Source organism: Alexandromys fortis, unplaced genomic scaffold, assembly GCF_014885135.2.
Source record: "Alexandromys fortis isolate MF-2015 unplaced genomic scaffold, M_Fortis_MF-2015_v1.1 scaffold_140, whole genome shotgun sequence".
NCBI lineage: Eukaryota > Metazoa > Chordata > Mammalia > Rodentia > Cricetidae > Alexandromys > Alexandromys fortis.
Genome location: NW_026068048.1, coordinates 1,552,138 through 1,564,035, shown reverse-complemented (window position 1 = coordinate 1,564,035; position 11,898 = coordinate 1,552,138). Strand labels below are relative to the sequence as shown.

The window sequence follows — 11,898 nt, the reverse complement described above, 5'->3', positions numbered from 1 at the left end:
GGTTTTGGAGCCTGTCCTGGAACTAGCTTTTGTAGACCAGGCTGGTCTCGAACTCACAGAGATCCACCTGCCTCTGCCTCCCGAGTGCTGGGATTAAAGGCAAGCACCACCACCGCCCAGTTTAGAGCTTTTCTTTTATTGCTGTGGATTGACTGAGTGAGTGAGCAATTGAGAGGTGTTCTCGGTCTACAGCCAGGGTGACCTTGACCTAAGGAGACCTTCCTGTCTCAAGCTCCAAGTGCTGGGAATACAGGCATATTACCACCCTCCCTGGAAACTAAAACATACATGAATATACATGCTTATATGCATGGTGTGTACACATATAAATGCATGTATATATTCAAAGATAGACAGGTAACATCTTGTGAGAAGGAAGCCCCTTTTCTGCCCCACACCTGTCCTTCTTCTGCTGAGGCCAGAGCTGTTTTTCCCTGATGGTGTTTACCAAAGCTCTGCACTCCCCTGACACTGCCAGTTTCGTACAGTAGGGAAGGGTATGGGAAAATGCACAACTCAAAAGTCAGGTACACCTCATCATTTAAAAGTTAACTCAGCTCATACCTGTTGTTAATGACAGGTGGGGATGGCAGGGTGTTATCTTAGGGCTAACTCTCAGTTTGCAGAGGGACACTTGGTCTTGTAAACAGAGCAGCCAGTTGTAAAATGAAATAACCCACTGCTGTCGATAGATCCTTAAGCAGCTGAGAAAATGATCCACTGTGACAATTGATCCTTAAACTGCCGAGAAAGCTGTTGGTAGTTTGTCTAGGTTTATGACTTTCTGTCTTTCTTTCTACATTCTAATTTTTGGTACCTATATTTCTATATTCTTATTTCTAGACCCTTCAAGGGGTCTGCCACCCAGCTCCCAAATCAATCTCCCCCCCCTCTTTCTACATTCTAATTTTTGGTACCTATATTTCTATATTCTTATTTCTAGACCCTTCAAGGGGTCTGCCACCCAGCTCCCAAATCAATCTCCCCCCCCTTTCTCTCTCTCTCTCTCTCTCTCTCTCTCTCTCTCTCTCTCTCTCACACACACACACACACACACACACACACACACACACACGGTGGGGGCGGCAGGCTTACTGTTACTTATAAATTACTGACTGTAGCTTGGCTTGTTTGAGGCCAGCTTTTCTTAAATTATCATGTCTACTTTTTACCTCTGTTTTTTTCCTTTTCTTACTTCTGTACATCTTACTTTCATTCTTACTCAGTGTCTGGCTCCTTCTTTTCTCTCTTTCTCCTCCTATTCTTTCTGCCAGTCCTGCCTGTCCTTTCTCCTGCCTCGCTATTGGCCATTCAGCTCTTTAGACCAGGCAAAGAATCACAGCTTCGCAGAATAAAACAAATGCACCCTAAAAGAATGCAGCACATCTTTGCATTATTAAAACAAATGTTCCACCGCATAAACAAATGGAACACATTTAAAAATAATATCCTCCAACAGAATATTGGGACCAGACTAGAGACAGCCTCACTTGCCTTTCCGGGATGAAAAGAGTCAAATCCTCTCTCGTGAGATCCCTGAGGCGCTGTAGTGGGACGTGGTGTGTCCAATGCAATAGCCGGGTGCTGCTGGGCTACAAATAGGACGAGAACTTGGCACTCCGTTATTGGACTTATGGGCCCTTCCCCCGCCATATACAGACACTGCTTCCATTGATAAGGAGATCAAATTATGTATATGAATTCAGTACCTGTGCTGGTGTTTGTTTCTCTGAAAGCATAAAATAAATCTGGTCATAAGACAGCAGCCAGGTTCAACAACTCAGGTGTGATGTTCAATTAATTGATGTTTTCAACCTTGATAAGATCTAGAGTCGCCTGGGACATGGACCTCTAGGCACACTTTAGGGGGCTCTCTTGATCAGGTTAACTGAGGTGGGAAATGTTTGAGCTGGGGGGATGGGAGGAGAGGTTGGTGTGAAGGGGTCCTTAAGGGTGTCGTACAGGAACAGTGCAGAGATGAGAATGGAAACTCAGTACAGATTGACTTCTCCAACCTGGTCAGACCTCGGGGAGTCCGAGCCAGGTGGTGCATTGCCAGCATATTTAAAACAGTGCAGTTTGGGAGAATTTTCTAGGCAACAAACAGTTCAGTTCCAGGTGCACAATAAAGCTTAAGGGGTGACTACATCAGGAATCCATGGTTTGTGTGACCGTGAGGGCGGGTTCTTTGCTAAAAGGCCTAGAATCTAGTGTGGCCTCTGACCGGTAACATAGAGGTCACCAGGCCACAAAGTACCAGTGACTGCTCGCCTTAAGGAGGGAGTAGTCTGGAATAATCATTCTGGGGAATTAGGGCAAGGTCTGTCCCTAAAAGAGAGCAAAAAAGGACACTCTCAGCTTTGTGGATGGGATGCAGGTATTTGATTTTTATCTTCTCCATCGGGCATGTTTAACATTCTGGGTTCTCTTAGTGCTTCTCTGTGAGTACAGGGTCCTCTGTGCCCCCAGCAGTGCCTTTAACTGAGCACTTGGGAGGCTGAGGCAGGCAGCTCAAGTGAGTTCAAGGCTATCCTGCTCTACATAGTGAGTTCCAGGACAACCAGGAATATGCAAAGAAACGTTGTTCTTGAAAAAGAAAAAAACAGAAGAAGAAAAAAGTTTTAATTTTTATCTTGTACTTTTTTGGAAACATGGTTTTACTATACAACTCTGGCTATTCTTGAACTCACTACGTGGACCAGACTGACCTTGAACTCACAGAGCTCTACCTGCCTGGGCCTCCCCAGTGCTGGGTTCAGAGGTGTGCACCAGTGCACCTGCTGAAAGTTTTAAGTCACAAAAAATGAAAGGCGCCACTGTTATGGTTTAAGTAAAATCCGAGTCATGGCACCAATGTTATGGTAAAAGTAAAATGCTGCAGGTCTCTGAGTGGCTGGCTGCAGTAGGCAGCAGGTCCCCACAGTGGTGGCAGGCAGCCGGCCATGAGACCGTGTGACAGGTCCCCGAAATGGCGGCAGGCAGCTGGCTGAGGGCTGCAGGTCCTGAGAGCAGCCAGTCTGAGGCAGGAAAGGCACAGTTCCCCAAGTGGCTGCAGTGGGCCACAAGAGGCAGCGAGTCGCAGGCAGGGAGCCGCATGGTGGGTGAGAGACCTCGTTGGAGCAACCAGTTCCACGAGGAGAGACAGATGGATGGACATGCCACAAGACCACACCACAGGTCCCCAAAGGCAGCTGTCCTGAGCAGGGAGCCATGCGGCAGGTGAGAGACAGAGATGTGGATAAGTATGCCATGCAAAGTGAGGTTGGATATTTATTTAGTGAGTTATGGAGGCGAAAGAGGAGAAGGGGAGAAGAGGGGGAAGAGTGACATCAGCAAGATGTGGTGTAGGAAGCCTTGGGTCCTTTTGTTTCCCCCTAGGTTCTGTGGGACTGTGAAAGAGCTGTGTCTCAGCAGTCTCCATCAGGTCTGGAACAGCCTAGCTACTCAGGAAGAGAGGAATGGCAATTTAGGCTTTAGGTGTCTGACCTAGGGGGAGTAGACAAAGACTATAGCTGCTGCTGCTTCCTTAGAAAGAGAAGCATCAGAAGGCCCCAGATTCCCTGGCCAGGATGTCTGTCTGTCCCAAGGCCAATCCATGAAGGCTGGGAGTTTGTCTGATGCACAGACATCAGAAGACAGAGAGTCAGAGGAAATGTAAAGTCAGCCAAGATTCCCACAGAGACATACGAGATTAATTGCCTGAAGCCAATTCTGGGGAATCAGAGCTAAATGGCTTATCTGACAAAAATAAAAATAAAAATAAATCTTATAAAGAAGCTCACTAGGGTCAAGAGAACAATGCATGAAAAAAAGAGAATTGGAGCAGACAGAAACAAGAGGTACCATGGAATTTTTAGAGTTGAAGAACATAGCAAATACACTGGAAAGTATACAGTAACATGGTTCAGCCCAGACTAGATCAAGAGGAAAGGATCAGCAAATGCAAAGACAGGTTCCTGAGAACAGTTCAGGCAGAGAAGCAGAACAACCTAGAATCAAGAAGCCTGTGTAGTTAGTAGTAAGGAAATCATGGAATCCCAGGGAGCCCACTAATTAATGTGTGGGTATATACCCATTGTGTGTGTGTGTGTGTGTGTGTGTGTGTGCGCGCGCGCGCGCGTGCATGTTTGTGTGTGTGTGACCAAAGAAGGTCACTGGATCCCTTGCCATGCAGTTGGATTTACAGGCATTTGTGAGCTCTGGGCTGTGGCTGCTGGAATCCAGCTTGGGTCTTGATGGTAGAGCAACAAAGTCTTGATCACTGAGTCAGGTTTTCAGCCCTTCACTGTTCTAATTCTGTAATTCCACCAGCATGTCTAATGCCTCTCTGGTTTAGATTCCTTTCTTTCTTTCTTTCTTTCTTTCTTTCTTTCTTTCTTTCTTTCTTTCTTTCTTTCTTTCTCTCTCCTTCCTTCCTTCCTTCCTTCCTTCCTTCCTTCCTTCCTTTCTTTCTTTCTTTCTTTCTTTCTTTCTTTCTTTCTTTTTCTATGGAAAATAGATTTAATTCTCTTAACCACCAGTACTTCTGATATGCCTAACATAAACCTTCCAGTCCTGGAAATACATCACCTTTCTTGATATGTTCACATTTAATTAATTCTTTTGTAAATGGCTCTGTCCACTAAGAGAGCCTGTGTGTCTTAGCAGTTTCCTAATTGTCCTGGCCTATGCTTTCAGAGCTGCAGTCACAGTCCCAGGCCCCCCCATGGATGTGGCCCTGCTCGGCACACCCCACTCTCAGCCTCGTGACCCTTGTGGTGTTGGCCTCTCAGCAGTATGACTATTGTCCCGCTTTCTCTTGGATCCAAGAATGGTTGTAAGTTGTAGGTACATAATGCTGAAACCACAAGGGCAACTGTGTTCTAATGACTTTTGTTCTTTTTTCCAGCTCAGCCTGCTCAGGCCGCCCCTTCCCAAAAGAAGAGGAAATGACGGAGTCCAAGGTAAATCCAGCGTCTTGTGCTCTGCCTGTGCACTGGTCCAGAGCACTCAGTCACGCGCCATGCATTTAAAGAGCCCACATCCAGAAGACAGAAGCAGTATTTTCTCCAAAGGAAATAGTGTCAGAAGTTTAAAACTATGGGGGAATCAAATGTGGTTGTTCTATGAAGTCCAAGAGGCTAAAGTTGGGCCTCGCGTTTTGGTTTCATTCTTCTTCTTTTTTTTAATTATTCTTTTTGGTTTTTCAAGATTGGCTTCTCTGTGTAATAGCCCTAGCTGTCCTGGAACTCGCTCTATGGATCAGGCTGGCCTCCAGCACACAGAGATCCTCCTACTTGCCTCCTGAGTGCTGAAATTAAAGTGTGTTCCACCAGGTAAAGAAAACCAGGGCACAAGTTGATGACATCACTTTCATTATATAAACGCCCCAAAGCAATAATTTCCTCACAGAAACAAGCCTTTTGCTGTCACATGGGTCAATGAGAATAATGCTGTGTGTGGCTCCTTATACTTGATAAACCTACATTTTTGTTTGTTTTGATTAAAGATGAAACAGTATGTGTCAAAGCAGTCCAGAATCAGAAGGAGCACAAATAAACATCAATAGCACCTGACACCATACAGTGGTAAGGGAGTGTATCTAAACACAGTGCAGGGATGCTTAGCAGTAAGGGAGTGTGTCTAAACACAGTGTGCAGTGCTGTGCAGCAGTAAGGGAGTGTGTCTAAACACTGTACAGTGCTGTGCAGCAGTAAGGGAGTGTGTCTAAACAGTGTACAGTGCTGTGCAGCAGTAAGGGAGTGTGTCTAAACAGTGTACAGTGCTGTGCAGCAGTAAGGGAGTGTGTCTAAACACAGTGTGCACTTCTGTACAGCACTAAGGGAGTGTATCCCTATGTCCATCAACACAGAGAGAATCTGGAGACATCAGTACATACCAACTGTTTCCATTCTTATGACATTCAGACTTGCAAAAGGTGTTAGGAGTCAGAATAGTGGCTTGGGTATTGGGTATATGTTCATGGTCCAGGTACTTGGAAGGTGAAAAGAGCAGAAGGTCAATGTCAGCTTTGGCTGCTGAGCAAGTTCAAGGCCAGCTTGGGTAATGAGAATATTACCTGCTTAACATCAGCACAGTCAGAATAGTAGCTCTGAGAGGGTGGAAGGTTACCCAAGAGAAGGTGTTAGGCTGTGTGGAGTATTAAAGACTATTTGGTGGATGGCCATGTTGTAATTTATAAAATTGTCGGGCTGAGCACACAGATTTTCTGCTATTGAATTGTCGGATATAACCCTCCCTTCATAGCATCTTTATTTAAATTGAGGTTATTTCTGTAAGTTCTCTTAGTCACCGAGGGTTTTTCCCCTCAACTGTGTTTCTGCTAGTTTGTTATACCTCTAGTTTTTGCGTCAGGTACATGGAGATAATTTTCAAGTGAACACGCTGTACGATGTGAGAATCTAACCTAACAGGCACCTCACTTCAGGTGCCTTACACCATAAACCTGAAAATTCTGAGAAAGGCCACAAATGGCCCAAAATCTGCCTGCTGTCCAGATACCTGAGGACAGCCAATCAGCTTGAAAAGCAATAGAGAAACCTTGGAAAGTCAGCTCCGTGGGGTCCCATTGGGGGTCTCATGACTCAGGCATAGCACAGCCAGCACAGGGCCAAGAAATAGAATGAGACGGCTCAGAAAGTAAAGACACTTGCCACCAGATTTGAAGACCTGATTCAGTCTGGGCCCCATGTGCTGGATGGAAGGGACTGAGTCAAATACTCCATGTGATCTGTCTGTATCTGGCTTTATCTGCTTAATATTATGTTTATCAGATTTATCCATGTTCAGTTGTTACATCTAGTTGTAGCTCACGTTCTCTCACTCAATTAGCTTGTATTTATGCATATTGCTGATAGTCACTTAATTGGTTTTATTTTTAGGAATTATAAATATGAAAAATCGGAAATTTCTTATAAATGTCAGTCTGTGTATAAAGTTCATTGTTGTGGTAAACCGTTTTCTAAAGTGATTGTCCAAAATGACATTGTGTTGTAGACACTGTCACCCCAAGTAACCTTCTTGAGTGTTGTTGATTTGTCTGTGGTGTTGGGGTTTGAACACAGGGCACCATGCATGAGTACTCTATCCCTGAGATAGGAGCCGCCCCCTTTAAAATTTAAATAGAAGATTCTGTGTGCGTGTGCATGTTAAGGAGCCTGTAGAGTCTCAAAGAGGGAGTCAGGTCTTCTGAGCTGGAATTGCAGGCAGTTGTGAGCTGCCTGGAATGGCTGCTGGAGCTGAGCGTGGTCCTCTGTAAGTTCTCTTAGTCCTGAGCCTTCCCTCCAGCCCTGTTGAATATATTTTCTCTATTTACAAGCTTGCCTGTTCAACATAATAGTGATTCATTTGTGGTAAAGGAGAAACTCAAAATTTAAATACATAAAAATCATATTATTGTCAGGCATAGTGGCTCATTTATAAGCAGAGGCAGGAGGATCTCTGTGAGTTACAGGTTACCTTGTCTACATAGTGAGTTTCAGATTTGAAGGCGTAAGGCACAAAACAATCCCACACCAGTTTGGAATTATGATAAATAAAGGGGTTATATATTTAAAGGGAGAAAAACTTACAGATCACCGCCCCAGACAACATCCCTCTGCACGATCAGGAATGAAGTCTAACAGCCAGAAGTGGAGCCAGAAGCAAGAAAGCAAGCACACGGCTACCGCTGCTTTTTAAAACAAAAGAGACCATGCCCAAGTGGGCTGGTATCTTAAAGGCTATTGGCTGAAGGAGTAGAAGTAGCTCCCGCAGCACAGATTCTGTCTCCAACAAATCAAAAGTACAGCAAAAACAGAAAATAAAATCACAGTCTTCTTTTATTATAGTCACCTAAATTAGTTAATAAAACATGACAATGAGCACAAAACTAGAGTTTTTCTAGAGACAAATCAACATCTCATATGTTATGTCTTTCACAGCAGTTGCCAAAGCCATTTTGCTGCAGCAAACTTTAAAAAAAATTTTAAACTTATTTTATGTGTCTGCATATATGTGTCTGAGCATATATTACGTGTGTGTATGCATGTACTCAGATGCAGTAAGAAGGTGTCTGTATATGTGTGTCTGAGCATATTTTACGTGTGTGTATGCAGGTACTCAGATGCAGTAAGAAGGTGTCTGTATGTGTGTGTCTGAGCATGTATTATGTATGTGCAGGTACATGGATGCAGGAAGAAGATGTCTGTATTTATATGTGTCTGAGCATATATTACATGTGTGCAGGTACACGGATGCAGGAATAGCATGTCTGTATATGTGTGTCTGAGCATATATTACGTGTGTGTGCAGATACACGGATACAAGAATGTGTCTGTATATGTGTGTCTGAGCATGTATTACATGTGTGTGCAGGTACACGGATGCAGGAAAAAGGTGTCTGTATACGTGTGTCTGGGCATATATTATGTGTGTGCAGGTACATGCATGCAGGAAGAAGGTGTCAGGTGTGATCCTCTGTGTTTTGCTGTCTGTTCTTTTGAGGCAGGGTTTCTCCCTGAAACTGGTATTCTTTCAGGTAGGCTGGAGCCCCTTCTCTGCAGAGCTGGGTTACAGGCATGTTTGGGATATCTGGCTTGTTATATGTGCCAAGGAATCTGAACTCAGATCCTCATGATTGAGTAGTAAATGTTCATAACTGCTGAGCTGTCTCATCAGCTCTAAGGGAGATATTTTTCCCTTTTGTTGTGAATAGATTTTTTCTCACATAATAGATCCTGATTATAGTTTCCCCTCCCCCTCCCCCCAGCTTTTCTCCACCCCCTCCCATCCAGGTCCACCCCCTCTGTCTCATTAGAACATAAACCAAGCTTCTAAGGGATTCTATGTGATATGATGATATGATAACAAAAACTAGCACATTGAAATAGGACAAACAAACAGAAGGACAAAAGCCCAAGAAAAGGCACAAGAAACAGGTATAGAGACAGAGGCACACTCATTTGCACACTCATGAATCTCGTGAAAACATTGTACTGGAGACCATAATATTTACCCAAAGGACCTGTAGGGTTAAAAGAGAAAAAAAATCTAAATAAGATATAAATAAATAAATAAATAGTAAAATTAAGTTGGGCATGGTGGCATACGCCTTTAATCCCAGCACTCAGGAGGCAGGCAGATCCCTGAGTTTAAGCCAGCCTGGTCTACAGAATAAGTTTCAGGAAAGCCAGAACTACATAGAGAGACCCTGTCCCAAAAAACCAAAACCCAAAATAGGCAAAAATAAATAAGTAAATAAATAAATAAAAAGCAAAAAAAAAAAACAAAAAACAAAAAAAACAAAAAACGCTGACACAACATTATGAGCAAGGAACGTCCAGCGGTGCTGTGGGTTCCTGTTCTGTCTGTTGTCTACTGCTGGGATGCAGCTGTTCCAAGAGCAATTGGTTTCTGCAGTGTGGTGAGACCCTGGGAGGTGTAGTTATGATAGATAATAAATACACATATCAAAATTTATTCCTGATTTTAGGTTTTCCACCTTAGTGCTTTTGAGGGATGAACTAGTGACTTTGAATTTTGTTTGCTTCTATCCTATGGCTCCCTTTCAGCGCCCTCTGTTGGGGAGACCTCTGCAGAGCTTTTCATTTGGTTGCTCTGTTCTTCATTTCTGGTATTTCAGTTTGGGTTTTCTTCAGTACTTCTGTCTTCTTGCAGAATCCCTCTCTCATGTCATGTGTCTCTGTTCATATTGGAATCAACTGTTTGTGTTTTCTTGGGATTCTTTTCAAAAGTTTATTTTATTCTCTAAGTTCTTTGAACATACATAGCCTTCTTTTAAGTTATTTTTGGGGTGATTTCATACAGCTCACTTTCATTGGATGCCATTACTATGGAGTAGTACTTTTGAAGGAGTTAGGTTGCCTTGGTTTTTCATGTCACTTGTGTGTGTATTGTCTTGTGACTTGTACATCTGGAGCTGTTGGTTGAATTTATTTCTTTTTTAACTTACCCTTATTGTTTCAGAGTGGGCATTTGTGTGTTATGAATGTCTCTTTATGGTCTTCACTGTGAAGGATACTAGGTTATTGTTATCACCTGGTAGAGATGGGTGGTGGCAACGAGGTGTACTAACCTCACTTATGGAAGATGCGGGGCAGTTGCTTTCCAGAAACTGGTTACCGGTGTGATGGTAGGTAGGAGTGAGGCTTCCTGGACATGCCGAACTCACCAGGACTACAGGCAAGGCTAGAACCTCCCTAGCATGCCGTGCCCACTGGGGGAGCAGGTAAGACTGAAGTCCCAGCCACACTTTGCTCATCAGGTGTGATGCCATTTTTCTTTATGACTGAACAGAATTCTACTGTATATAGATATTACTGAGTCTACTTTCTATTAAATGATCATAAATGGACAGAATATTTCTAATATGGTATTTGTTTTATTTTGTCTAGAAATGGGCACCTTTTATAACCTCTTTTTTTTCTGAATAATATCTGAATGAGATTCCTTATGTTTTTCCTATGTCTTTAAAATGGATTAACTTCAGATTGAGTGTACGTGTGTTGTCACAGGGAACAGTGACATTCAAAGATGTGGCTATAGATTTCACCGCAGAAGAATGGGAGCGATTGGACCCTACTCAGAGGAGCCTGTACCGGAGCGTGATGCTAGAGAACTACAGCAACCTTGTCACAGTGGGTGAGATGGCGTCCTTTTCCTAGTCACGTGGGTGAGATGACATCGTTTTTCTAAAATAGGTGAAACTTCAGAATGTTGGTGAGGTCTGCCTTGAGATGCCTTTGTTACTGGTCCTGTCCATGCTCTTACTTCAAAGCAGAATCCTGATGATATTTTAGGGTCCAGCATTCCCAGAGGTTGGAACGCCTGGCTTCCCCAGGCCTATCTCATTTCCTGGGCTGTTTTTTGTTACTGGTGTGTATACCCAAATTAGTGTCATCTCCCCCAACAGGCTCTCCACTCACCAAACCTGAGGTGATTTTCAAGTTGGAACAAGAGGAAGCACCATGCGTGGTGGAGAAAGAAGTATTAAAGAGATACTGTCCAGGTTAGTGGGAGGGAAGCAGACAGGTGAGGAGAGAGGAACAACAAATGGTTAATCTGTCTGAGACATTTCCCAAGTTTCCCAAGGTGTTTTCCTAAAGCATGTAACAGTGTGAGCTCTTCTTACAACTATGATGTCGTCACCCTTTAAAACTTTTTAATTACATTTTTATTTGTGTGTGGGGGTGTGTGTATGTATGCATGCACATGTATGTGGGTGCATGTGTGCTATGGTGCACATGTTGAAGTTTTAGGACTAGTTATACAATAGAACTTGGGTCATCAGACTTGGTAGCAAATGCCTTTATCTGATGAGCTATTTCATCAACCCAAGGTGTTATTTTTCAATACTATTCATTTGTGTGTGTGTGTGTGTGTGTGTGTGTGTGTGTGTGTGTCTGCATTGCTTTTGAGTGTGTGCAGGTGCGTGTGTGTGTGTGTGTCTGCATTGCTTTTGAGTGTGTGCAGGTGCGTGTGTGTGTGTGTGTGTGTGTGAAGACAAGCATGTGGAGGCCAAAAGATAACCATATTCTGAGGTGCTGGAGTTAGTACTGTATTATATCTTTTTTTGCAGCACAGAGTTGAACTTATCTTTCTTTTCTGTTATTGTATTGAGACAGGTTCTCATATAACCCACACAAGCCTTGAACTTGCTGTATAGCTGAGACTGATCTTGAATCACTGACCTTTCTGCCTCAATCTTTCAAGGGCTGAACTTTTAGGCATAGTCTACAATGCTTTGCTATTATGTGTTCATTTTTGAGTCTTCACACAGTGTTTGGATATTTCTTACTAAATTTTTCTTAGTTTTTTTTTCAAATTATATAGTTTTCCTTTTTATATTTCCTAAATAGCTATTTATATATATATATAAAGATTATTAAAATTAATATT

The 11,898-nt window shown here is 43.2% G+C and overlaps 1 protein-coding gene across 1 annotated transcript in view; it reads left to right on the top strand.

Annotated features, from left to right (window-relative positions):
• Positions 1–11,898, top strand: part of Znf569 (zinc finger protein 569) — a 35,463-nt gene that overhangs the window by 19,890 nt on the left and 3,675 nt on the right. Inside the window, 3 exon segments of the mRNA XM_050119171.1 lie at positions 4,889–4,943; positions 10,515–10,641; positions 10,913–11,008. Of these exon segments, the coding sequence (XP_049975128.1) occupies positions 4,929–4,943; positions 10,515–10,641; positions 10,913–11,008 (238 nt within the window). The 5' untranslated portion in view covers positions 4,889–4,928.